Below are 27,480 nucleotides of genomic sequence, written 5' to 3'. Positions count from 1 at the left end.
GTCAGTCCGTATGGACTTGTATAAAAGTGCTCTCTGAGCACATCCTCTGTACAAAGTTTTACACATTATTTGAATTTAGTTTTTTCTTTGTGTTATTCCCTCTCTGTCTCTCCCGTGTGTACATTGTGTCTTAAGCTCTCCATTAAACCTGTTCTTCCCTGTCGGTATTCTGTGTTTCATATAACTTCCGCACGTAACATTTCACATTAACTTTCTTAAACAAAAGGGAAATGCATTCAAAGCATTTTGTGCATATAAGAGCTTTGTTGAAAATCAAACACAACTTAAAGTTAAAGCAATAAGAAGTGACAATGGTGGGGAGTTTGTTTCACAAGAGTGGGCGGCCTTTAACGAAAAAAATGGTATATTTCATCAAAAGTCAATTGTCTACACACCTCAACAAAATGGGATAGCCGAGAGAAAGAATCGCACCTTATTAAATGCAGCTAGGAGTATGTTGAAGACGAGTGGAATGGCCTCGAGATTCTGGGAAGAAGCAGTAGCCACAGCTTGTTACTTACAAAATAGAACTCCTCACCAAGGTATAGAAGGACAAGTGCCATACACCATGTGGTATGGGTACCCACCTAAGATATCACATCTTCGAGTATTTGGAGCAACCACATTTGCATACATACAACCTGCGAAGAGGACAAAACTTGAGGATCGATGCATCAAAGGAAAACTTATTGGATATGGGAGCCATATGGAGTAAAAGCATACAAAATTTACCTTCCGGATACATGTAAAATAATTTTTAGTCGTTCTGTGGAGTTTGATGAGAAGAGTCTTTTTTCTAGGTCATCATATGTAATTAAAGAAACCAGGAGTGGACACCTTACCAAGGAAATCACAAAGTTAAGACTTCCTAAAGCAACAGCAATGGAATCTGAAAATGATAGGATAACATCAGAAAACTCACCAAATGAACACATGACTGCTGGTGACAATCAAATTACAACATCCTCTTCTACGAACCCACTACCATCAACACAATCTAATGCATCTTACATACACAAGTTCGGGCCTCTACAACATAATAATAGAGGAAAGCACACAGAGAATCGAATTCTCCGAAGTTTATAACATCATCAACACCGAACTACACAACAATCATGGTGCACCAACAACTAATGCAACAAAAAACAAAGGAGAGAAACTCAACCAATTACCTCATTCTCAGATCTTAACCACTCAAGATGAGGGGTTGGGAACCTCCGATGCCAAGAGCGCCACCAAGCCTGGGGCCACCAAATCAACCACTCGAAGTCTCGAACCCAAGGATGTGCTAGTGCGCCGCCAACAACCCAACACCTCTTCCTCAGCATCCGAATGTCAAAATTGTGAATCTGAACATACAAGCTCAGGTCACCTACAACCCTACACCTCCTTAGAGTATCCTCAAAATCCCAAAATTGGTAGTCAATTTGTCCGCCAATCTGATGCTCAAAGCCCTGAAGGCGAACAAGTGTACGACTGAAGCCTCGAAAGCAACGATCAGTCCACTACCCAATATATTACTCACAGCCTTGAACCTGAGCATGCGAGTGGCAACCACATGCAACCCTGTGCATCCTCCATGACTGCAAGAAAACAAAGCTCCAGATCTGAGAATATGGATCTCGGCCGCCTAAAAACCTACAACCTCTCCAAAACAATCTTAAAAGACAAAGAAATTAGGGCTAAAAAGACTAAGGTAAGGTTACTTAGTGATATCTATGATGCAACTAAGGACGAGGTTCTTGAAAAGTCAACATGTCACTTCGTAACAGAGACAGAGTCCAACATATCCATCTTTGCAGCCATCATCGAAGGAGACAACTACGACACAACTCCAATTCTCACCTTCAAGCAAGCATTAAAAAGTAAAGAAAAAGAAAATTGGGTTGCGGCTATTAAATCTGAATTCTCAGCACTCCAAAAGAATCACACATGGACATTAGTACCGTGGCCTTGTCACTCCAATGTCATCACTTGTAAGTGGTTTTTTACGAAGAAATATGATGCCCTAGGTACTCCCGTGAGGTTCAAAGCAAGATTAGTAGCTTGAGGATTCTCACAAATACCAAGTGTGGACTACCATGAAACTTTTTCACCCACTCTAAAAATCACTGCACTTCGATTGATTCTTGCCATTACAGGCATATTTAAATCTTGAACTTCACCATGTTGATGTTGAAATAGCGTTTTCACATGGTGATTTAGAAGAAGATATATATATGGAACAACCCCAAATGTTAGATAATTATATAGACCCTAATTATGTGTGTAAACTTAATAAACCTCTATATGGTCTAAAACAATCCCCTAGACAATGGTATGCCAAGTTTCATAGGTTCCTCTTATCAATCAAATTTCCACAACTTCTATCGGAACCTAATCTATATATTTGGAAAACAAAAACAGAATTCTTACCCTTGGGAGTCTATGTGGAGGATTTAACTATTGTTGGGACATCGGAAGACTTGGTGGTGGAATTTATTGCAAAGTTATGACAACAATTCCCTATCAAACATTTGGGCCACTAGAACATTTTCTTGGGATTCATGTAAAAAGGAATCAAACTCTAGGTACACTCTCCCTATCACAAGAAAACTTTGTTGATAATATACTAACCAAGTTTGATATGTTTGAGTGTTCTCCAATCTCCACTCCCGTCACAGTACCATGCAAATTATCATCCGAATATTCACCACATACAACTAAATAAACTTGCTTTATGAAGAATATCCCGTATCGCCAAGTGTTGGGGAGCATTCAATACCTCGTCAACTGCACCTGACCCAACTTATCTTTTGCCACTAGATACCTATCAAGATTCATGGAAAATCCAGGAGTTAACCATTGGAAAGCGCTTAAAAGAGTATTACAGTATCTGAAGTACACAAGGGATATGACACTTACTTACACATCATACTCTAAAACCCAACATTCAAATATCCAAGCTTGGCTATCTACACCACTACATGGTTGGACGGATGTAGATTGGGGGGGTGACAGGGATACCTCTCGATCCACCTCCGGCTATGTATTCCTATTTGCAGGTGGTGCCATTTCATGGCGAGCAAAGAAACAAGCTATCGTCGCCCTCTCTTCCACTGAAGCAGAATACATAGTAGCTACTCTCACTACTAAGGATTATGGTTGAAGTCCATCATTGATAAAGTTGCCATCCTCAAAATCTTTGAATTCAAGTTATGGTGTGACAACCAATCTTGCATCAAAATCACTAAGGATCCCAAGATCACAGAGCAAAACAAGCATATCCGCACACGGCATCACTTCATCTCAGAACTTCTTGAAGAATCTAACCTTTCTATTGGACATACTTCAACACAAGCTATGTGGGCTGATTTTCTTACCAAGCCAGTACCCAACGCAAAACATTGGAGTTGCTACCACCATATTGGATTAAGTATTCATCCAAATAGATGAGTTGGTGGTGTCACAACTAAGAGGGGGGTGTTAAGATTACCTGCTTACACCACAAATGATAAAACATTAGTTATGAGGATAAAGACAAAATATGAGTTACAAAGAATAATAAGAAAAAGACAAAACAACAGTTACAAAGAAGTCGTTACTTCTATGTATATATATGTATGAAGTATTGTTTAGTGGTGTGTGTGATACTATATCTAGAGTTGTTACTGTAGGTTCTTACATTGTAATACACCTGTCTTAATCTAATATCTTACCTTGTTCTACATTGTTCCAAAACTCTCTCTCTTTCTCTATTGTCAATCCAGCCCATTATGTTCTAAACTTTTCTTGCATTCCTTTCAGCCATATCCTTTGTTGCTCGTCGTACGATAGAAAATTCCTTTGACATTTCAACTAAGGCCGTGTCTAACTTTTTGCTTCGGCATGATGGCTTTCTGAATCATCTCCCTTTCCTCACTTTCTATTATCATCCGGGAGGCTACCAATGTCGTCTAAAATCCTAGCCATTTTATTGTCGCGAATTCATGGGTGGGTGCTAGGATGTCCGGATACTAGAGCATTGCTTCCTCTTATGCTTGTGATGCCTGACCTTCATAGAACTCTTCTCTGTTTATCTGTATAATGGAGGTATTGATTGTGGTTTCCCCCTCGTACACCATTGTTGTCGGCACAATTGCTAGCTGACTTCCCTTCTGCTTTTCTATTGTCTATTCGCTCCTCTCTTGAGCTTCTTCAACCGGTTGGAACTTTGTCTGAACATTTTGAGTTGGCCCATCCGTTGTCCGCACCACCACTGCCAGCTTTGTTTCGCCCGACACACAGTCCTCACCCTGACTCGGCTCAACACTGTTAGGAAACAGATCCCTTTGGATGGGAAGGAGGGCATGAGCCGGACTAGAGTTCAAGGAATCAACAAGATGAAGAAGCGAGACCGCATCCAAATCCGGATAGGATCTGGAGAGGCATTCGGAAAAGGCCAAATTTGTAAATAGGTTTAATCGCGCCTCTTCAAGCCATAATTGTAAATAGCCCAAAAAGATGTATTAGTATAAATACAACTAGGGCAAATCATTTTGCATGAGTAAATAGAGTCATTGTGTAAAGTTATTGTTGGTTTTTGCCTTTGTAACTAAGAGAGCGTAAGATAGATAGATATATAGATAGATTATATTATCGTCTTCGAAGGTACAATATGACCTATGAGACCAAAAATATTACATTTCACGTGATACATGTGAAAGTGAGTAGTGACTCTCGATGTTCAAGAACTTTACCAATGAATGTTGCAATCAAGAGTGCACATTGTGGTTGTGAGAGAAATTCGTGCAAGGATTGGGCTCAGTTGAAGAGATGTGGAAAGCATGATCGAATATGATCAAAGGCAGAGCATTGTATCAAAGTCTGATACTCAAACTCTCGAACTTGTTTAGGGAAAAGTGGGCATAGCCAACAACTCTCATCACTTGTGCCCTAATGCCTCGTCTCACATCACAATGCATGTGAGCTAAGTCACATGGAAGCAATGGTTTGAATGGCAGATAACGGGATGGGCTCTACGGTTTCCTCGTTCCGCGAAGAATATGGTTTTGTAGTTAGGTGCAACATGTGTAGTATAATGTGTGAAGTGTGAGCCTCCACATTTGTCCCATATCATGATACATTGGCATTGCAAAAAGGCCTCATTTACTAAGGAATCTAGTGATGCATCATGAAGCAAGTGTCTTGCATCCCATCTACCAAACCATTTTTCTATATCTTGCATCCAACCGGAACACAAAATTTTGCTTTTATGCAAGAGAGAGAGAGAGAGAGAGACTCCCTTGTAACCGTCGAGCTGACTAAGAAGAACTCAAGGTTGTTGCCTTGAAGTTTCTTATTGTATACCTTACTCATATAGTGATATAGTTCAGAGTTTGAGGACTCCCGTGGTTTTTCCCTTTAGGGGTTTTCCACGTAAAATACTTGTCTCTAAGTGTCTTCTGTTTTTCTGACATTTTTTATCTTTCCACCCGCATACGCACGAGTATCAACCAGTTGTGGCTGGTAGTATCCTCACAAACTAGTATCAAAGAGATGGATGGACATTTTGGTGGAATGTTCCAGTTAACCGGCTCCAACTATTCAAAGTGGAGGTCAAAGATGCAGGATATGCTCGTGTGTAAAGATCTATAGTTGCCGGTGTCGTGAAAATCCGCCAGCTAGTGCGGATCGTGAGGTGGAACCGCTGGGGTTCTGGACTGGAAGGATTTAGGGCTAAATGATTTACGCACTTTAAGTTTTAAAACGAGATATTTCCCTCGAATAAGAGTAAGATAGTATGAGAGATCAAATCATACTTAATTATATTTATGCATAAGAAAATCTTCAAGTAAGAGATTATGTGAGATCGAATAATACTTAATTATGCTTATGAGTAAGAACGATTAGAGTAAGAGAGTATGAACACCACTTAATTTTAGTTATACATAAACAAAATTGTTAAAGTATGAGAGAATGAGAGAATAAGAGAGGAAACACGAAAAGCTTTTTATTACTCAAGGGATGATTCTAATTCCCTTTTAGGGTATAGGAGTATGAGAGAGGAAACATAAATCTTTTCTTCTTCAAATCCCCATCCATCTCCCCTCTTCTTAAGAATAGCTCTTATTTATGGTTTTCTATGGCTTGCTTTTTTTTTTCTTCTAAAAAACGTTTTGTTATATGAGTCGAGTTTTATTTCTATCACTATTTCTCTTTTGTAAGCCCAAATTAGACATTCAAGATATTCTTAGAAAGCTCTTGATGTTATCTTTCTCATATATCTTTCCATTTCTAATTTGAACATCGGACGAGGCAATTACGAGCTTCTTACTATACCTTGCTCCTCATATCCACGCCTAGCTTTTCTTTTCCCATTTTTTTCTCTACTTTTGAAAAACCGTTTCTACGTTTCTATCTTTTCATCTTTTGTTACAAAAGTTGACTTCACAATATTAGTTTACTACTACTTTTTTCTCTTTCGATGGTGGTTTCACACTATGTGTTGAAAACATCACGACACCGGTGCAATATGGCAAGACCAAACCTGAGAAGATTGATGCATCGACTTGGGAAGTCATGCATCTAAAGGTAGCAGCATACATAAGGTAGTTTATTGACATGAGTCTATATGTAAAGAATCAGGAGTGATTCTATGAGGCAGAAGAGATGTGTGTGTGTGTGTGTGTGTGTGTGTGAGAGAGAGAGAGAGAGAGAGAACACAATGTATACAGAAAACAAGAAAATTGTATTAACAAGAACCTGCAAGAATGAACCAACAGTTACAAAGAGGAGGAGAAGGTGCTTATGTAGTCACCCTCTCTACGTTCTCTCACTACAACCACCACTTGAAAAAGAGGTGGAGACTTAACTACCTACTAGATATGTGTCATAGGACTTAACTTCTATGACACTTAGTTTATGATACAAGGAGGTGGGATGTTCACACACTTGGGTATTTCTAAGGTGTGTTCCCACACTAGAGAAGTTGGGTTTGATTCTCAACATGCCCCTTCAAACTCAACTTCCAATCGTTGAATAGTTGGTTAGGACTAGTGTTCGGGTCAGCTTCGTGTCGGCTAACTTCCCGTCGTTGAATAGTTGGTTAGGACTGGTCTTCAGGTTAGCTTCATGTTGGGTACGGATTGTCAGACGACTCTTTATCCATACTCCCCCTCAAGCTCAGCCGGTTGGTGAGCGAAAGACCTAGGTTTGTCATGTACTGTCGTAACTTGTTGGCTCCCATGGCCTTCGTGAAGATGTCGGCCGTTTGCAGATTCATATTGATGTGTTGCAGGTCAACATCTCCACCCAAGACAAACTCTTGGATGAAGTGATAGTGCACCTCAATGTGCTTGGTTCAAGCGTGAAAGACTGGGTTCCGAGCCAGATGAATCCTGCTCATATTGTCATAGTAGAGGACAATCGGATCCATGATGGGAACGCCCAAGTCCTTCAAAATTCATTTAATCCAAACGACTTCACATGTAGCGACGGTCGCGCCCATGTATTCGGCTTCAATGCTTGACATTGCAACTGTTGGTTACTTCTTACTACTCCATGATATGGCGAATCCTGATGTGGATTGCATGTTGGCTTTGAACCTGGCCCAATTAGCAACGGTGTACCCTTCGAGTCAAACCGGTGTGACTGATTTGTAAAGGACATCGTCTCCACGGTTCCACTCACATAGTGTAACACTCGCTTAGCACAATCCAAGTCAATGTTTCGTGGTGTCTGCATAAACTGGCTAAGGAGGCCGACCGGGTAGTTGAGATCAGGTCAAGTAATAGTGAGGTAGATCAGACTACTAACTAGTTGTCGGTAGTGAGTCGACTCACACTCTTCTATGATGAAGTCAACATCTAGCTTCAGGTTTCGATCGAGAGGGGTAGCAATGGGCTTACACTCTATCATCCCAAACTTGAAGAGCAATTTGAGGATGTAGTGTCGTTGGGAGATCATGATGCCGTCAGGAGTCCGAATTACTTCTTTACCTAGAAAGTAATGGAGTTCCTTCATGTCCTTCATTTCGAATCAGTTGGAGAGTAGCTTTTTGATATGTTTGATATCTACTATGTGCTCTCCTCCAATAACCAAGTCATCCACATATATTATGATAAATAGCTATCATCAAGAATTATGATAAATAGTTGACATTTGGAATCGCTCCGAATGAACAGGGAATTGTCAGACTTGGATATTTTGAAGCCGATTTGGTGAAGATATTGTGTTATCTTCGAATGTCAAGCTCTAGGTTGCTTGCTTGAGGCCATAGAGAGAATTTTTGAGTTGGCATACCACTTGTGGGTGTGTGCTTGACTTGAAGCCGGGTGGTTGTACCATGTACACCTCCTTCTCTAATTCGTCTTGAAGAAAGATGTTCTTTACGTCCATTTAATAGAGGTGCCACCCTTTTGTTGTTGCAAGCGCATTCATGGTTCAGATGGTAGTCATCTTTGCCACCGGGGCAAAGGCCTCTTCGTAATCAACACCGTGTGTTTGCGCATGGCCCTTTGCTACAAGTCAGGCCTTATACCGATTGACAGTGCCATCGGCATTGTGCTTTACTTTGAATATCCATCGGCATCTAATTGCCTTCTAATGGGGTGAAGAGGGGACGAGATCCCACTTCTCATTTTTGGGACATTACCGACATACTGAATGGGGTGAATCGTGTCATCCCCAATTTCCACATAGTCGGGTCATTCGGGCTTTTGTAGCTCTCGAAACCGATCTTCATGAGACTTCATATGATTGGATGCACTCGAGTCGACAAACAATACATTTTTTGAACTGGAGGTGCTGGTTGGGCACGATGTCATCATCAAATTCGTTCTATGTTGCATCATAAACATTTTGTCACGATCATCGTAGTCGGAGTTTCAGGCGTAGTTGGTAAGTTGTGGGCTTGTGAAGGCAGCCTCACTTTTCTTCTTCCGGCACTCTACCTTGTAATGACCGAATTTGTCATAGTATCTGACCTGGATGGAGTTGTGTTGTCGGTTGGATCTAGTGTGGTTGCTCCCCCTTCTTCCAGACATTCCACCTCATGTGTTTGCAACATCTTGCCGGTAGTAAAGATTCTTCGCGGGGTTGTCCCTAGTTGTGTCGACCTTGGCCAAATCGGCCTTTTCTTCCACAACTTTGTCCCCTTTCTCCATTCAAGTTTCAATAGAGCATGTGTCCTTCTTGCACATTGCTCCTCGTTCAGACATGATTTTCTTCGACCAACAACATTGATTGAAAATCGGAGGGAGGATTCTCCCTTGCGAGGACAGTCAACCTTATTGCACCAAACTGGGGTGTTAGGCCACCGAGGCATATCTGCACCATTTCATCATCGTTAATGTTAACATTGATTGACCCGAGGGAGTTGCACATCTCCTTGATCTTCAAGGTATAGCTGCCGATTGACATATCCCTCTTTTGGATACTATTCAACTCTTGATGTAGTTGAAGTTTTCATGCGGTTGTGTTGGTTGCGAATATCTTTTTGAGGTTCTCCCATGCCTCCTTTGGCGTTTTGGCCTCTCTAATGTAGCCGAGCATGTGATCATGAATGGATGATGCAAGGCAATACAGGATGCAACTCGCCACTTGCCCCCAAGATGGGTGGTCGACATGTGCTGGGTTGGGTTGATTTTCTTGAGCTCCCTCAACATAACTCCAATAGCCTTGATGTGTGTGTGTGTGTGTGTGTGTGTGTGTGTGTGTGTGTGTGTGAGAGAGAGAGAGAGAGAGAGAGAACACAATGTATACAAAAACAAGAAAATTGTATTAACAAGAACTTGCAAGAATGAACCAACAGTTACAAAGAGGAGGAGAAGGTGCTTATGTAGTCACCTTCTCTCTACGTTCTCTCACTACAACCACCACTTGAAAAAAAGGTGGAGACTTAACTACCTACTAGATAATGTGTCATAGGACTTAACTTCTATGACACTTAGTTTATGATACAAGGAGGTGGGATGTTCACACACTTGGGTATTTCTAAGGTGTGTTCCCACACTAGGGAAGTTGAGTTTGATTCTCAACACTATACAACAACTTCAACGAGGAGACAAATGTTGAACTCCAATAGAAGAAGATCAATATAATGTTCGAGAACAAAAATGTTGTCAACAAATTCTCTGTATTCCGGAAGACTGTGACACTCCGGTATCATGATGGCTCTAGCATGGCGGAGCACCTGAATGCCTTGCAGGGACTGATAAATCAAACCACCTCTCTAGAAGTACCTCTTGTGGATGAAGCATTGGCTCTGTTGCTGCTGGGATCCCTTCTAGATAGTTGGGAAACATTGGTTGTCACATTAGGCAACACCGAACCGGAAGGGAAGCATCTATCCCTAAAGATGGTGAAGCTAAGACAGAACACAACCAGCTCAGTCGTACAGCAAGAGAGAGAAAACTAGAGATACATAGAACGTGGGAGAGATAGAGAAAGCAAAAGACTCAAGTCTAACCTCAGATTCAAAATAAACCTATGATTCAAACTTCGTAGACCATGTGAAAATTTGTGTTTTCTACATGTGAACCCATCCATTTCATTCCTTAAAGATAAAGTACCACTTGTGGTGATAATTTTGGTGCTATTGTCCAAGTGTTGAAGTGTCTTCCAAATTTGATCTGATTCTTTTTCATCTATAAAATTTGACTGCATATATATATACACCCTTGAAGTATGTAGAGTTCTTGTATGAGCATTTATGTCACATGAGGAGGGTAGTTTGCGAATTTGAAGAAAATTGTAAAGATGTGGAGAGGGGTATTTTGGAGTTAAAATATTTCTTCTTTTTCTTCTTCTTCTTCACCACGGACTATTTCTACCTCTTAACTCACTGTCTTTGCTGAGGTTTCGTAACTTTGAGACAGAGGCGATGGCGATGGCGATGGCGGAGACGACAACAGGAACTGATCCTGTAGCAAAGACGAGGAATAACCCTCCTCCTGTTCAACAGAGGAGACCTCCTCCTCGCGTCCCTTTTGTCGTCGATAGAGAGAAGGTATGTTTCTTCCTCGCCATACATGTATCTTGAGACACAGACAGACAAAAAGAGAGAGAGTAGAGAGAGAGAGTGTGTGTGTGTGTGTGTGATATTTTACTGCCTTCCTCCCGGTTTCCAACCCAAAGAGAAAAAGAAAACGGTACAGAGCTATCTGATATTACGTACGTTATGTACTAATGCTGGATTGTCAATGTCTCACGAGTTGCGTGAAAAACTAGAAAGAGTAATCCCTGAGAAAGAAGAAGAGAAGGGGATTACTTTCCTCACGAGAACAAAAATATGCCAACATACCATGATTATTTATCTCTCGTGGTGTAATCTTGAGAGTGTAATTGGCTCTTCCAAAAGTATTCTTGGTGTGTGAGTGGTGTAAATAAATAAGAAAGCATTATCTTTAGAGAGAGAGGAGGTTCAGAGTTCCTATCTATGAATAGCTTCCCTCTAGAAAAAGCCAGAGAGAGAGCAAAGTTTGAAAGGGTTTAGGGATCTTGTTGACTCAGAACACAAGCCTACATATTCACAAATAGAAAAAACTCAACCATGACCATTCAAGACATAATGGAGAAGACAGGGATACCTTAGGCCTAAAAACTATAAGGAAAAGATTGACGCTGACTCTCTTGATTTTAGGAATCAGACAAATAGGTGTTTACACAGATCTACATTTAAAGTTGAAGAAGATGCATTAGATGGCAACTCTTGTCATTGGAATCAAGAAAATTCTCTTGTAATATCTGGTGTGTCTGTGAATACAAGGAAGCTTGCTGGAAACTCAGGAACACAAATCAGGTAGCACTCAAAATAGAAAGAGCTGAAACAAATGTACAATGCAGTCGCAAGGAGGAAGCAGAAACATAAAGTAGTACAGAAGGAGAAAGAAACTGGCCGCTCTTATGGACGAAAGCCATGAAATGCGTGAAAAATGGCCAGAAGTTTGATTGAAGAAGATATGCCCATATACTATGCACCCACAATGCAAAACCAATGCATATATTTGCCTCCCTGATTGGCATGATAATTGTTGAGGAGCAAAGGAAGGCACTCTCTAGCTAGCAGGAAAGCATCAGATGCACTCCACACAATATTGGAAATCATCAATTCGACATAGTCCTCCACGAGAAAATGTATATGCACATTGCTTAATCAAGTAAAAACCTCAAGAGAAGGCTCCAATGGAATGGCCAAGAAAAATTAAGGGTGGAAACAAAAGTGGGATCTCTACATACTACACTATCGTGGTAGACTCTGTTGTGGAAAAACTATGACACGATCATGTGAAAGTAAGATAGTCAATTGGCAGAGGATCGTGAGAAGGATACATTTTCCAAGCTAGTTTAAGTCCGAACTTATCCATAACAAATCATCATTTTACACTCCTAGCCTTAATGGAAGATAGTGGTCTCTATCCAGAGACTATCTATTGTTGTGTTGTGGATTTCAAAAAAGTGCCTCGAAAAGAACTCAGAGAACATTGAGGATACCAAATTGTGGTAGCCAATGACTGTAAACAATGCATGATGTCTCCAAAATCACAACTTTGTTCTGTGTTCATTTTGGAAGCACCTTCAGGGTAAACCAAGGATGCCTACTCAGGCATGGATGTACCAGAAAACCTTAATCAGGAAAAATGCACTAAACATTAGTGAAAAGAAAGATGGGTCAGTTACCTTACTTCAAGCATAAATGCAATATTAATAACCTTCATAAGTGATAGACAAAGATCAGACACTTCGTTGCATTGATAAATCTTATTCTTTTTATTTTGCATAAATTTTGTGAAGGAAGTATGTTTCTTTCCTTATGGGACAATATTGAAATGATGCAAACATGACATTTGGGTAAGCCAACGTGACATTTAGGTAAGGCGATTAGCCCTTGTTCAATAATTTCTCTTAAAAAATGGGGATTTGTGTCTGAGACCTATCTAAATAGAGGCCATGATGGCACATGATGTAGGTTGCTAGTGACAAAATGTAGGAGAAACAAAAGCAAAATTCTCTCTTTTAGCTACACAAATGGTTTTAAGGGATTGAATGTGGACACTGGATAGCTAACAATGGATGCTGAATCATACCTTGTAAATGCCTTTGCAACCAAATGGAACAAAGATGCTAGAAGAAACAAATTACTGTCCTATTGCAGTCACATCAACCCAACATGCTTGGACACCTACAAGGAACTGATGGATGCACCCAACCATTGATTATCATGCTCATGCTATTCAAATTTATAGGGGCATGTACTCTTCTCTTCACTTGTAATCATTCTTACAATTGAGAACGGAGCATGGAGAGAAGGAGAGGATCAGACCGCATCTGCACACTTTCCCTTAGTCAGGATAAAGAGCACCTTACACTGCGATTGAAGAATATAGAAACCTTATGACCTACTTGTAAGTGGCAACAAGTAATTTGTATGATGAAAGTGTTGGGAATAAAGGGCCATCGTGCCTTTTATTAGTGCACGAGTGTGAACGCACTCGTAGCACACTTTTGACTTGTATATACATAATATCTAAAAACCAAAAAAGAGGTACACTCTTTGTACCCAAGACAGCATGCATCTCTCTCTCCCCCTTTGTCTCTCACTCAGACTGTCCCTCTCTGTTTTTGACCTAAACCCTAATCCTTGTGCTGCCTTCAGAAAGGCAGAAGACTGTCAAGAAAATGTTTAATATGAACGAACCAATTTGAAAGTTAAAAAATATAACTTAAAATCTGCTACACTATATGTAATAGATATTAACCCCGGGGTTATGCAGAACCATTAGAAATAATTCTCCTTAGCAGCTAACTTCATCACTGTAGTATGTTGCTTTCTTTTTTTTCATTGTGTTCCGTGTTATGCAGTTTCTGTTGCTTCTTTAATGCAATGTTATTTAAATGTATGATGAGAAATGTCAAGAAAATGTTTAATATGAATGAACCAATTTGAAAGTTAAAAAATATAACTTAAAATCTGCTACACTATATGTAATAGATATTAACCCCGGGATGTATGATGAGAAATGTGCAAAAGATGGATATTTCATGAAGCTTTAGTCCAAATGTTTGGCCACTTCTAGAGCTTCTCAAAAAAATTCAAGACAAAAAACAAATTATCCTTAAGTTAAACTTTTGATAATGGGTTATCATTTTGTCTTGCTGATTTTCATAAAGATGTGCCCATAATCAAAGAAAACCCCAGGGTTACTCCAGAGGTTTTTTCAAAAGTTTAACGGATTGCATATTATTTTCTTTTTAGATGCTTCAAGATAACAGAAATTTGATTATGGGTTGTCCTTCCCTCTCTCTCTTACACATATGCTCTCTACTCCCTTCGACTCACTCTACTACTACAGGTAGTTTTGATAGTAGCAGGAGCAGCAGTTGAGGTAGTTGTAGTTGTAGTAATAGTAATAGTAGTTGTTGTTGTAGTAATTAATTATTGTTGATTGCAATGCAGATATGCCCACTGCTCATTCGTGTTTTTACTAAGGTAAGTCTCTTTCAACTCTCTTCAAACTTCATCCTCTCTCAATAGGGGTGCAAATGAGAGCAATTTTGCTAAACCTCTCCTTGTTTCCTATGATAAGACTGGGGAGCATCATACAATGGAAGATTATGCTAACAGAGGCAAGGTGCCCAAAAATGAAGTTCAAATATATACATGGATGGATGCAACATTGAGGGAGTTGACGGACTTGGTATCTTAATGTCCCACATAAAACACTATATATATGTATATATAAATATTTTACTACTTTGGTTTCTTACTTTTCATGTATACCCCTTAGGTTAAAGAAGTGGCACCAGAAGCTAGGAGAAGAGATGCAAGGCTGTCTTTTGCATTTGTTTATCCTGATCGTCGAGGTCGTAATATTGTTCGCAATGCAAGTCTCCTCCACATTACTCCATTTTTTTTTATTTTACTTTAACAAAGCTCATGCGTCTCTTCCCTGTTTTCATTTCTTTCTTTCTCAAAATTCCCTTGGTTGTCCTCTGGAAAGCAATTACGTGCACTATTTGAGCAATTATATTGTCCGTCCTTCCTCTATTATCTTTTTCAGAGGTTAACCAAGGGCGTTTATGGGAATTACGAAAAGTCAGGAGCATTAAGAAAATAAAGAAAACCACAGAAGTATTTCAGAGTTTCTGTTTTTGCTTTGATAAAGTTCATTTGTCTCTTCATATATCTTAAACTTTTAAGCCACTGCTTGAACTTCCAGGTGGGAATAACAAATGCAAATGGAGCTAGGAGAGGAGGAGATGATCATCGAACACTCTCTGAACTTGGCTTTCAGGTATTTGATTTATTGATTTTTGGGGGAAATCATCAATATATGCCTTAATGTTTTCATATTTGCACAGACAACAACCAATTGTGATACCCCTTGGTCTTAAATTTGACCAGGATGCCCCTCAAGTCATTTTAAATATTACCATAATACCACTCAAATTTAACTAGGCGTAATCAACTATTCATTTGGTTATACTCAGAAATTGGTTTACTAGGCTATTAAGTACATTGCACTCTAAATAACGTGAATTGGTTGCTAATTAAATCAATAAGTTCTCTATTGTATGCCTAAGGTAAGTATTTAGTGACATTAGAAAAGCTGAGGGGCATTGAGTATATTGTTAAGTTTGAAAACTGAGGGGAATATCCAGGTTAATCTGTGAAACGTTCGGGATGTAAGGGTTGTTTGCTTTTTCAATGATGTGAACCTTCTCTTATTCTGTTAAGTTGATTCATGATTTTTGGTCTTGCAGACCGGGGACTTTCTTGACGTTGCTATACTTTGATGGATGACGTATCCTTGTTTTTAGCGATTCAACCAAGTCAATATCAGAAACATTGGTGTTCTTTGCTGAGTAACATTCTGCTAGAAAATATTTCTGCTTAGGTAGAAGAGATTTAATGTCCGTCCCTAGATTGATTACTCTCAACACTTCTCAGGAATCTTAGTATAGAAAATTACTTGGCTTACTTTGTAATACTAAAAGTAACAGACCAATGAACATTATTATATTAATTTTAGAAAAGCCTATTTTGCGCAATGGTGTCATATTGATCTTTCATTGCCTCTTTGGTTGTATGTGGGAAGTACAACAAATCATTTGTTAAACGCTGTATAGTTAGACGCAATATTTAAATGCTCTGTGACTCTAGGTTCAATCTCTTATATGCCCATGGCCCATGATCGTGCGTTGCGTGTGTGTGAACATTTTCTATTGTGAAATGTGATTACATCAAGCGATTCTTTAGCTTCTACATGTCTGGATTGAATACCCTCTGTAATCATATTGATCATTTCAGGTACATTTGATTGCATCTTTTCTTTCGTAGATCCTATATCTAAAGGTATATTACACTGTTGTGATCGTATTGATCGTTTGTGCGGTACATATCTGATCAGTTAGTGCGTGAATTATCCATGTAGCATTTTGTTTGCATGTAATGTCGAATGCTTTTACTTTGTAATTAAAGATTTTGATAATTTGAGTCTATGAATGCACCATACTAGTCATGGTTTTCAATCAGAGTTTTATTTATGTTGCAATTGCCAATAGGAACATTGTGTCAAAAGTTGGTTTACTTGTTTAGTTGTTAAGAAGATGGAAAACCAACATTATTGACAGAGTCAATGGATGTTATTTATCAATATCCATGTAAAACGCATGGATGCCCAAGGTTTCTTTAAGGAATTTGAGAATAAGACCAGATGTACTTTCTAGAAAAGGGCATTCCCACATCTATTTCAAACCTAAAATATTCATTTGTAGGTGTTAAATGGTAGTTGGCAAAACATGTACAAACATGGACCATGTGTTTCAAAAACGAATTGTTTTTTAATTATCTTTTGTACAATGCCTTGTAGATATGGTCTGAGTTGGGTTAATGTGAGTTACCTTGTATCCTTTTGGGAAGTGTTCGGATTGGATTGTGGGCAAGCATTGTAAACTGTTGTATGCTGATTTGTGGAAGTCCAAAACAAAAAGCATTGAAAATATTGGAACTTGTCCATAGGAAATTATCACTATACTTATTAAAAGAAAAGCTCTAGGGAAATTCCGATATTATATGCTGATAGATCTATTATGATTGGATTAGAAAGGTGAGCTGAAATTAATGAACAGAAAAAACTTTATGAAAGACAAACACCGGCCATTTTAAGGAAAGGCAAAGCTTACATCTAACATTCTTTATTTAAACTAACGAGTAACTTAGTGTTTGTATTAATTAAATCATAGAAAAGAAGCAATTTGGATTGGAATTTGGCATTTATGATCAATGTCATATACTTCACCCTCAATATAATAAATGATTTGAGATAAAGACTTAAATTCAATATTGGTATACGACATCAAATCATGGATTTGACAACGGATCCAATCCGTGTTGCCATCCAAGAAATCGTGATGAAACATGTGAGAACATGTTGTGTTCACGTTGTGTATACTTCTACACCATGATTCATGAATATGGCCATAGACATAACAATTATTATGAGACGTGCAACAAGTGGACCTTGATTCCACAAAATAATATGCAAGAATAGATAGTTTTCCGTTTTGTGCTTGTATAGGGAGCCCGAATAAGATGGAAAATTATTTATTACATCATAATTTTTAATGTGTTCACATGTAAAACCAAAAGGCCAAAGGAATATAACCGCAATACTTTCTATACATTCCACACTTGCCCGTGAACCAATGGGATAGTATCATCAATTATATCTAATTATGATAACCACACGAGAATTAAAAGTAGGCCTCTTTTTTATATATCTAGTTGTAAGGTGTTATGGAAAAGCATCTGTTTTAAGTCGTACTAGGCATATACTCAACAACTTTTTCATTCGCGCATTACTTTCTTCAAACTTCCATTCCTTTTTATGTTTCACTTTGATGATGAGCATGTTGCATTATATTGTCGAAAGTAGTCATGGGACTTTCTAACCATCATCATAGTAAATTGGTTCGTCAATTGCCATGAATGAGTTCCACAATCAATTTTACACTATCTTAGAAAAAAGTTAAGAGTAGGTCAAACCAAGTAGTCGCTATGTGGATGTTGACATAAATGATATCCATTCGTGTTTATTACACGAGGATTGAGATGGGGTAGTTTTTTAGGATTTTGATCCCAAATTTACTTCTCAGATTTTAATGGTGATGAATAAAGTAATAACACATATTGGTTGTGTGTGATACAAATTAATGTTTCTCATCACCTCTCTGAATATTTGTTTAACAAAAAATCAACTAAAATTAGAGTTGTTGGCCTAGAAAGATACTTCGTTTGGTCGTCTTTTTTTAAGCTAGCCTAGAAATCACGCATACTAGCATTAAAATGTGCAAAGCATGTGTTTAAGATCCACATAACATGCACACACAACATTTCCAACAATACACCTTTATTACTTTGGAACCTCAATACGGCATGAAAACGTAAATATTTACACCATGTCAAATTCAAAACTTTCAAAAAAATGAGACATAAATATGCCCATCAATATATGATAGACGTAATACCGAGCGCCAAAGCCTCCATAATCCATATGGATCGGAAGTTGATTACACACGTCTCTAGTTGTTATGAATAGACTAGGGTGTCCATACATCCCAATATTGGATCAATGCAAAAAAATGACACAGGGCTCAAGTTCCCATGGTAAAACACATAAACGCCAAAAGAACTTCTAGAATTATGACCAAGGCTGTACAAATTTGGTTAATTTGATGTAAGAAAAGTCCAGAGTAGATGATGAGCACACACTCAGCCACACATGTATGCATGCAAACACATGTATATGTGGTCCCCATAATACACACACACAATCATCTTTTTGCTTGCACATGGAACTTAAATATATCTCTTTACTCCTACCAAAGTCTTTGATATGCTTCTTAAATAAGGGAAGATGGAAGGATTGTACAACACTATAAACAAAACATTTTATTTGGCATAAATGTTAGGGCTTTACCTTTGTAACTCGCTCATGCACTACTTATATGTACCAACCTTATCTTGTTGGTTGTAGTGCATGTACAATTTGAAAATACTACACATTTGTCATATCTTCCTCTTGATTTTTCTATGCCTTGTTTACAGTAAGGAGGACAATGGTAAGTGAATGCTTAAACCACATAATGCAAGGATGTTGATTGAAAATGATATTCTGTATGGCTTGCATGTGAGGTTTCGATTTAGCCCCTGTGAAATGGAAAGTGAGTCACCTGAGGTTGTGCGAACGAAATTCTAGTATAGTTGTCCTAATTGACATGATTTCAATGATCATGACAACTAGAGAACTTTTAAAGAGATTTACTTAAGTGGATGTGTGTAAACATAGGGTGGGAACAGTATCATAGGACAATGAGTGGCTACCTACTTTGGTCTTGAAAAGTAAAAAGTTTCGTTGATGAAGGAAGGGTGTGGAAATGGCATGAGTGGCAAAGAGATATGATGATAGAAGGGTCATGATATGTCAATGATATGATGTGCATGTGGCTAGAGAGAGATTGTCGAGGCCGCATAACTTTCTAGGAGCAATAAAGGTTTTCTTTTTAAAAATGATGTGAACTTGTTTCTAGTTTATAAACTGACATCAAACACCAAAAGATCACTTGTACACTCTAAACTAATTGAGGAGTTGACCCACATGAGGTAATATGAGAGGCGTTAACTTTAGTGAGATGTTTACATTGCATACAAGATGAATATTTATAGGCCACCTTGGTCATTTATCTATGCAAGACTTAGTTTAGATTAGCAAGATGCACAATAAACTAGTTAGCTAAGGTTTCTTGCTCCTATTTGTTGGTGAATAAAACATACCTTTTGCTTTAGAAATTTTATTTTTAGTTGACATAGAAGTTTCGGAACTCCAATCATAAAAAAGTGCAGCTTCTTTTGACACTAATTGATGGCAATCAATTATTCTACATGACCATCATGCAGGAGTTGTGAAAGTTGCCACTAGATTTCAATACTATAGGTCCAAATTTGTTTGTTGGACATGTGTTGGCCAAAAATGATTGGAGTTACATATTAATAGAAAGCAAAATATCTTGGCATGTTACCCACAAGTTACAACCATGGCCAAATGGCAAGAGGACTTTATGTGAAATCTCCTTCACAACGCCAAGATGACTTGGGAAACATAATCATTACCAGAAGCATGGAGGTGAATGATAGGAAAGTGAGACGACTATGGGCATGATGATTGTAGAGTGCATGTGCATGTGCATGTGTGTATGTACATGTACGCATCGGGACGGAGCAAGTTGCGAGCAGAAGAAACAATGTTGTCAGAAGCAATAGTTTTTTCTATGAGGGCAAGTGGGGTGATGGGGGTGAATGGAGATAAGTTTGCAATGTAATGCAATGATGGCAAAAAGAAAGAAGAAAGAAAGAATATATTATATAGGGTGGATAGGTAAAGGCTCCTTTTCTTTTTTATGTCCGGACAAGTGTGAGGATGGGCCTTCCGTACAAATTCTTGAGAGAAATTTTAGGAGCTCACATGGGCGTGCATGTGCTCCCATGTGCGCCCAAAAAAAGACAGAACATACAAATGGATATAATAGCTAAGCACTAAATTTGAATATAATATTTGTGTGTGTGTGTGTGTGTGTGTGTGTGATGTCATGTGAAAATTTCTGAGCACAGCACGTACCTTCTCATATCCGCACGTGCCACTTGATTTGAAACTCACAAGTCATTACTTTTTTCTGTTTTAACCACCCCCCCATGTGAAGTGAGCTTTCAATTGCCTAACTACCACCACCACTTTGTGAGCTCCTATCCTAGGCCATTTCATTGCAGGCCCCTTCGGAATAAGCACTCTATGCATCGTCTCTCAAATACAGTAGAATGAATGTGTATGAGTATGTTGCGTGGAGTGCTATAGTGAACCCACAGTGTAGAAGTGCTCCAGTGTTCGTGTAATAAGTAAAGCTTGAGTAACAAGGATTTAATGAGGATTCTAACGATAAACCTTTATGTATGCCCTGTCCACATATTGTACTTATAATTTGTGCTTTGGGTTGTATGATACTAGGCCCACCTCTATTCGCTTTGCTACTTGTATCCAAATACCATGTGCCAATGTCTATCATGATTGGGCTTGTGAAGCATATCAAGTCATATTTGCAAAGGAACAAAGTGGTGGTGTGGTAGTGATGAAAATGTGAATGTGAATGGTATTCGTTGTCTTACGAGCTTATGCATGAAACCATAACGTTTTTAAAACGATACATACTATTGTGTTGAATATGTTTCCATCATAATGGCATCCAATCATTACCTTACACAGTATACATACTTGAGTTAGCAACATATATTCGTAAGTATCATGCGTCTATGTTGTATACCATACACACTAGACATGCGTACAAATGAGCATTTACATGTGCATATGTTTGCATCTGTTGGTGTACCACACTAGCAATGTATGCTCATCTCAATGAGGTGCATTTGACATACACATGCAATGTATATATAAGGGCCCATTTACATTCAATGCATGGTGACATGCAAGGTTGTTCATATTCAAACCCTTGTGTGGCATGTGGCTACTTGGAGGAATGGTCATTGATGACCTAATATAGCAATACGATAAATGGATATGCTAGAATGCATCGATGATTAAAAGAAGATGAATTGTATGCCTAGTCCCATGCATAATACTAATAAACACTCCGTGCTACATGTACAAAAATCGGTTATGCTAGGGTAGTAGACTTCCTTGGCGTTGGGTACAAATTGGTATCTCTTTTTAAGAAAGATTCTTCCTAGTTGTTAGTAATAGTCTCTAGTAGAATCAAGCCATCCTATGTTGTTGACATGGGGTTGTAAGCTATTTATTTCTAAGTGGATGTGAAATCATTAGCACAATATGAATTAAATAGTTGTTAGTGTTACTTTTATCCATGAATGTCACGATATGAATTGAATATGTTACAAGTTATTGCTTGCCCATTGACACCTTGATTTTTTATATTTTCCCTGACTAGAGAGATATTTTATTGAAAGAAATAATTCCATAAAATTTATTAGAATCGTAGTTGTTCAACTTCAAATATTGTATGCTTGTAGCTCATATTGACCTCGCCACAAGCTAGAACTTAATAAGTATTGAAAGTTATTGGATGCCCACTTGTGTTGACCATCTTTAGGTGTGTCCTCTCTGCACCAGTGGGAGAGCACTATTCCTGACGTTATCAAATGCTTAATTTCTGGAATTGAAGCCCAATTTTTTAGTTCCAGTGCTACCTAAACCGATAGAATCTATATGCAATCATCATGATTCTTAATGTTGTCAAACTATCAAGTGTTGTGGTGCAAGTAGAAACACTAAATCCAATGAGTTAGTTGAACCACTTGTAATTCGGATGGGATATACATATGGCATTTGAAAGGAATAAACCTAGTCGTCCCTTTAATTGAAGTACAAATAAGTTGACATCTCATCATGGCTTATTCCTTGACTTCTAGCATGCGATTCATCAAAATAATGTGGAGATATTTTCATAGGTTAATCAAATCCCATAGTGTATGCTTCTAGGGAAATCTCCTCCATGGATGTTTAGAGAAAGTCATCTTCAGCTCGTGCGAGGATTGAAGATATATTGTTGGATCATCTCGGTGCCATGTATGGAAGAAATGACACACAATGGTGAATAGTTAATTGTATTACCTTTTTGACCATGATGATTATCTATTAGAGTAATAATTCATGTCACATCACTTCACATTTACACTTGGTACATACTACAGTCTACAACTTGTTTATAATATCTACATCCACTAATCTGGAGTACACATGTTGCATTACATTAGTTCGTACTAAGCCAAAAGACTTAAATAAATGCATATTGTTTATCTTGTATTTGTTTCTTTCCTTTTCGAATATGATAGATCATAGAGATTAGACTATGGGGTCCACAATATGGAGAGCATTATCCTTACATTTTACAACTTAAGTTATCTCCACTAAGACCATAATACAAACTTCATGTGCATTTACAACGTTGCAAGATGAAAATCCCTCCTCTTTACCTTGTCTTATTTTATTGGTAATCAAAACGTTGTCTAGTTGTATATGAATATTTTGCATGAACTCATAACTAGACTAATGGACCACGAAAATAGCACTTCAATCGCATCTGGTTGAAAAGACTACACCCAAAAGGCAAGAAGCAATTTACCTAACCGACTAAAAATATGAAAGAAAAAGTCTTTTTGCCACATAGAAAGAATAATGAGTGCAATACATAACTTCAAAGTCACATAAGTCATTTCTATTAAATTCATCACCTATTCAGAGCATGTTTGAGTGTTGATCATCTTTAGTCATCAACATGCTAATTTATGATTTAGTATTTGGGTGTCCTTTTTATCAAATTGAGTAGGATTTATAATTTTAATACCATATGATGTCAAGTAACTTAACAATAAGCCTAATTGGGGTATGCCATTCACACATGTATATATGCCAATATATCTCCTCTGGTACACAATCACATGCACATTACATAATCGACAATACACATGTCACAATACATGTACAATTGCTTTATTCAGCATAGTTCTATATGAAATTGAGTTTTTAACACACCATGTGGCGTGTAAGAAAGAGCTCAAGCCAGTAGACAAACACCCTCAATCACATGTTTGAATTTTTTTAAAAGATGTTGACAATCCAACGAAAATATACAAAGATAAAATATAATCCTATCATGATTCACGGGTATTCATGTTTTGAAGGAAAGTTTCAATTATACCCATCACATTCAAACTTTTATCAAATTTACTACTTGTAGTTTGAGTAATAGCATTACATACATACATACGGTGATAAAATATAGTTTATCTTCCCAAAGGAATGTCACGTCTCAACAATTAGGCATGAAGAAGTTTTTAATGTTTATTGGTTTTAAGGAGTCATCATGGCAATCCTATGCTTTCCTATCAACACCAAAATGCTTCAAGATGAGTGATTTTCAATGTGAAACTAATGTCCTACTAGAGAGAGATGGATATTATATTAACATGTGTGCTTTAGTCATGAGTGTTTATTGGTTTATGGCGTCGTCATGTCATTCTTATGCCAAAACAAGAAGTCATCATGGCAATCCTATGCTTTCCTATCAACACCAAAACGCTTCAAGATGAGTGATTTTCAATGTGAAACCAATGTCCTACTAGAGAGAGATGGATATTATATTAACATGTGTGCTTTAGTCCTGAGTGTTTATTGGTTTACGGCGTCGTCATGCCATTCTTATGCCAAAACAAGAATTCTCATAAGTGTATGTATGATCTCTTGTGGGATAAATGATGTAACAATATGAAGACATGGATATTAAGATGCGTGGTTGATTACGTGGAAATATTGGTATTTCCTTTTGAAGGGGGATGGCATCATTTTCAGTCATTTTGTTGTGAAACAAATGGCACCATCAATGTCATCGAGCTACTTTTCCATCACAAATGGTTAGTTTAGTGGGCACATATCGCAAACAAAAATTATGACAAGTTTTAACAGTGATGCTAAGACCCATCCTATTCTTTTAGAGGCTTGAGCCCAAGACAATTGATCTAATGAAGAACACAAGCTTTAGAACTAAATATACTATGGTGTGTGAAGAGACTACTTTTCTCGTAAAACTTTTTTAATGAATCCTTTTATCTTAAGCAGATGATAACGAGTTTGTGTATGCTTACTACATAATGATCTAATTTTGGCCACAACACCAAATGTTTGCTCTCAACTACAATCTGGTTATCCTCCTCCATATTCATTGAAGTTTTGTGACCCAGTTTTCCAATCATATGACATGCCAATATTATTCCACCACCTTGTTGAATATATCGTGGATGTCTCCAATCAACATTGATACATATATTAATTCTAAGTATGAAGTTCAAAGTGTTACTTTGTTAGATTATCAATTTTTTAGGCATCTTCTATACACTTATTAAAGTAATATTTACATGCACAAGTTTAGAACATATGCATAAAGAATACCGAAGTCATGGGCATAAAAGCATAAAATTTGATTGTTCCCATTGATATGCAAACATTCTAACACACCTTTAGTCAACACCTTTAAAGTAGTAGCAAGTTTGGATTTTTGCTCGAATCCATAGACAGTAGCTAGGGTATTGTTTTTTGTTCACATTCCTTGGGGACTATAAATCTAGACCTGTCATTGTGGGTCACCCACCCTTATGATATATGTGATCTTGATATTCAATGATTAATCAAAAGTGACAAAAATAGTTGTTGTAGGGACGGTACACGGTTTGCCAATAATTTTACCAAAATCAATATGTCAATCAGAAAGAATGGGATGGTTCTCTTTGCATACTGTCCATTGTCACCCACATCGGTTGTTCTAGGAGCTATGCTATAGGCCAATTCTTAAAGCATCAATCTACATTAAAGAAAAGAATTGCATTCTTCTTTTAGGAAGAAAAGAAGTAGCATGATTAGCTCCTCACCAACCAAAATAGCGGAATTGATGGGTGAGAAAATGGTTCCCTTCCCTTGTTCGAAGAAAAGGTTCTCAAAGCACTTTTTGTGGGTCATGGGTCATGAACAGAACAAAGAGTTGTTGGAAGTTATTGAAATTTAATCCGGGGGAACAATAAAATCTAATCTTGAGGAAGTATCCTATAAGATAAATGGAAGTATCTAAGGACAAACAATGTGTCATATCATTGTCCAATGAAACCTTGTGGGGAGTAGATGGCAAACATATTTCTATGTAAGGAAACAAATAGAGCATATTTGATTTGTCATTCTTTTGAGTTGAAAGTTAAGATATATTCAATTGCTCAGCAACGATGTGGTCCAAAGGTTTCGGTTTCCAATATGGAGCAACCTCAAATATCAAATATGGAAGCTACTTTGCCGAAGAGACTCATCATGCTATAATATAATATCACATAGATTAGAACAATCCTCACTCTAACCTTCATGGGCTATCATCATATAATTAAGGTAAAGTTACTATGATCTTCAATGATACATAAGTCGCCAGTTTAATAAAATTTTAAAACCGCTTTTCAATGCAATGTAGCAAAATCGAGGTTGTGTCGATGCAACCGATCCCATTTCGTGCCATTCTTAACCTTAATCATATCCGTAATGTTTCAAATAACAATTTGTACATGATACATGGATCATTTTTGGCAACAGGAACGCTGATTTCATGGCCGCTAAAAATGTCCCTTAGCATTGTGCAATGTTGTAGTGAAAAATATCGTCATTAGATGATATTCAAAACTATCCCAATATGTCAGCTATTGTGTAATCTTGATGACAACAGGAAGCTCCCTTTCTTTAAGTGAGAAAGCTACCTTCCACACCTATACGATCTCTATCTCTTCAAATAAACAACCGTAAACCAATTGTGGTGCCTCTCAACACAAAAATAGAAGTAAACACAAATGTGCATTGTGCTTAGGTCTTCTTGGTACTGAAGAGACCTTATAACCTATGTTTTTGTGAAATAAATCGATCTTTTGTGGGAAAGTGAATTGTCAAGCCATGCTCATGATTTCCATCTACAAAAGATGAAGTATATCTATTTACAATAAACCTCAACACACAAAATCAAGGTTGTCACGCACAAGGAGTGATGATTATCATAAGACAAGGTCTTTACTCGATATAAAAAATAATACGCCGCACCTAATCGGTGCAATATCTAAAGTGTCCTATAAGATGAATGAAGGTAGCGGGTGAGCCCACATTGTGTTTTGAAATGGTATAATGTCTTGTTAATAGCCACTTCTTTGGTTGTCTACGAAAGCAATGAAACGATTTCTGTAATATTGAATGTGAGGGGGGTGAGAAACATATGAAGGAACAAATTACACACTTGTCAAGGTTTACATCTTAACGTAATATGGGTGTTCCTCACATGATGGATGGGTTAGAAAACTGAGGTCGAGGCGGCATTGGATTGGATTGAATTGGATGCATCATCATGGGGATACATATGTGTTGGCATGGTTTTGCTCAAGCCAAAAAAGCTTGCTTCCTTCATAAGAATTGGTAATGGTAAAAGTCTTATGTTGTTTAAGTGAGATCAGCAAGGAACAGGTAGGTAGGTAGGTATGTTACATATATGTATTTGGGCGGAAGGAATGAATGAATGAATGAACAGGGAGGTGTGGGAATCTCATGTCTCTCTCTGTCTCTCTCTGTCTCTCTGTCTGTCTCTCTCTTTCACACACACACACACACACACACACACACACACACACACACACACGTACGCACACACACTCATGTGAGCTGTTGCCACCCCCCGCCCACTACTCGACTATTATTATTATTACATATTATAAATAATTTATACACACGTAGAAATACAAAAAGTAGGTATGTGTATGTGTATGTATGTTATAAACTTATATCTATATATATATATATATATATGTACATATATATGCATAATATATGAAGATATAACACAGACTAAATAAATAATCCCCATACAACA

The 27,480-nt window shown here is 37.9% G+C and overlaps 1 protein-coding gene and 2 long non-coding RNA genes across 4 annotated transcripts; 2 read left to right on the top strand and 1 right to left on the bottom strand.

The window, feature by feature from the left end:
- Positions 1-232: 232 nt before the first annotated feature.
- On the bottom strand, positions 233-1,659 carry LOC147867347 (uncharacterized). 2 transcript variants are annotated; one of them, XR_015532391.1, is made up of 5 exons: positions 1,173-1,659; positions 923-981; positions 733-837; positions 588-641; positions 233-509 (listed from the first exon to the last, which is right to left on the bottom strand). It is a non-coding gene; the product is annotated as an uncharacterized LOC147867347 (long non-coding RNA). The 2 variants fall into 2 exon arrangements; XR_015532390.1 differs by having other exon boundaries at positions 233-486; positions 1,173-1,658.
- A 9,133-nt stretch (positions 1,660-10,792) lies between these two features.
- On the top strand, positions 10,793-16,011 carry LOC147867345 (histone deacetylase complex subunit SAP18-like). Its single transcript, XM_087315134.1, has 6 exons — positions 10,793-10,969; positions 14,417-14,449; positions 14,547-14,657; positions 14,748-14,843; positions 15,180-15,254; positions 15,724-16,011. Exons 1-6 carry the CDS (start codon positions 10,844-10,846, stop codon positions 15,754-15,756), a joined length of 474 nt encoding a protein of 157 aa, XP_087171260.1. The 5' UTR covers positions 10,793-10,843; the 3' UTR covers positions 15,757-16,011.
- LOC147867346 (uncharacterized) lies at positions 11,037-13,795 on the top strand. The gene is made up of 2 exons (XR_015529342.1): positions 11,037-13,418; positions 13,627-13,795. It is a non-coding gene; the product is annotated as an uncharacterized LOC147867346 (long non-coding RNA).
- Positions 16,012-27,480: the final 11,469 nt, after the last annotated feature.

The sequence above is a fragment of the Azolla caroliniana genome, unplaced genomic scaffold (genome assembly GCF_043228905.1).
Source record: "Azolla caroliniana isolate FFs.n. ecotype wild unplaced genomic scaffold, voAzoCaro1.0.p SCAF_2, whole genome shotgun sequence".
NCBI classification, from domain to species: Eukaryota; Viridiplantae; Streptophyta; class Polypodiopsida; order Salviniales; family Salviniaceae; genus Azolla; species Azolla caroliniana.
Note: the sequence above shows the minus strand (reverse complement) of the source record. Positions and strands in the feature narration are given on the sequence as shown.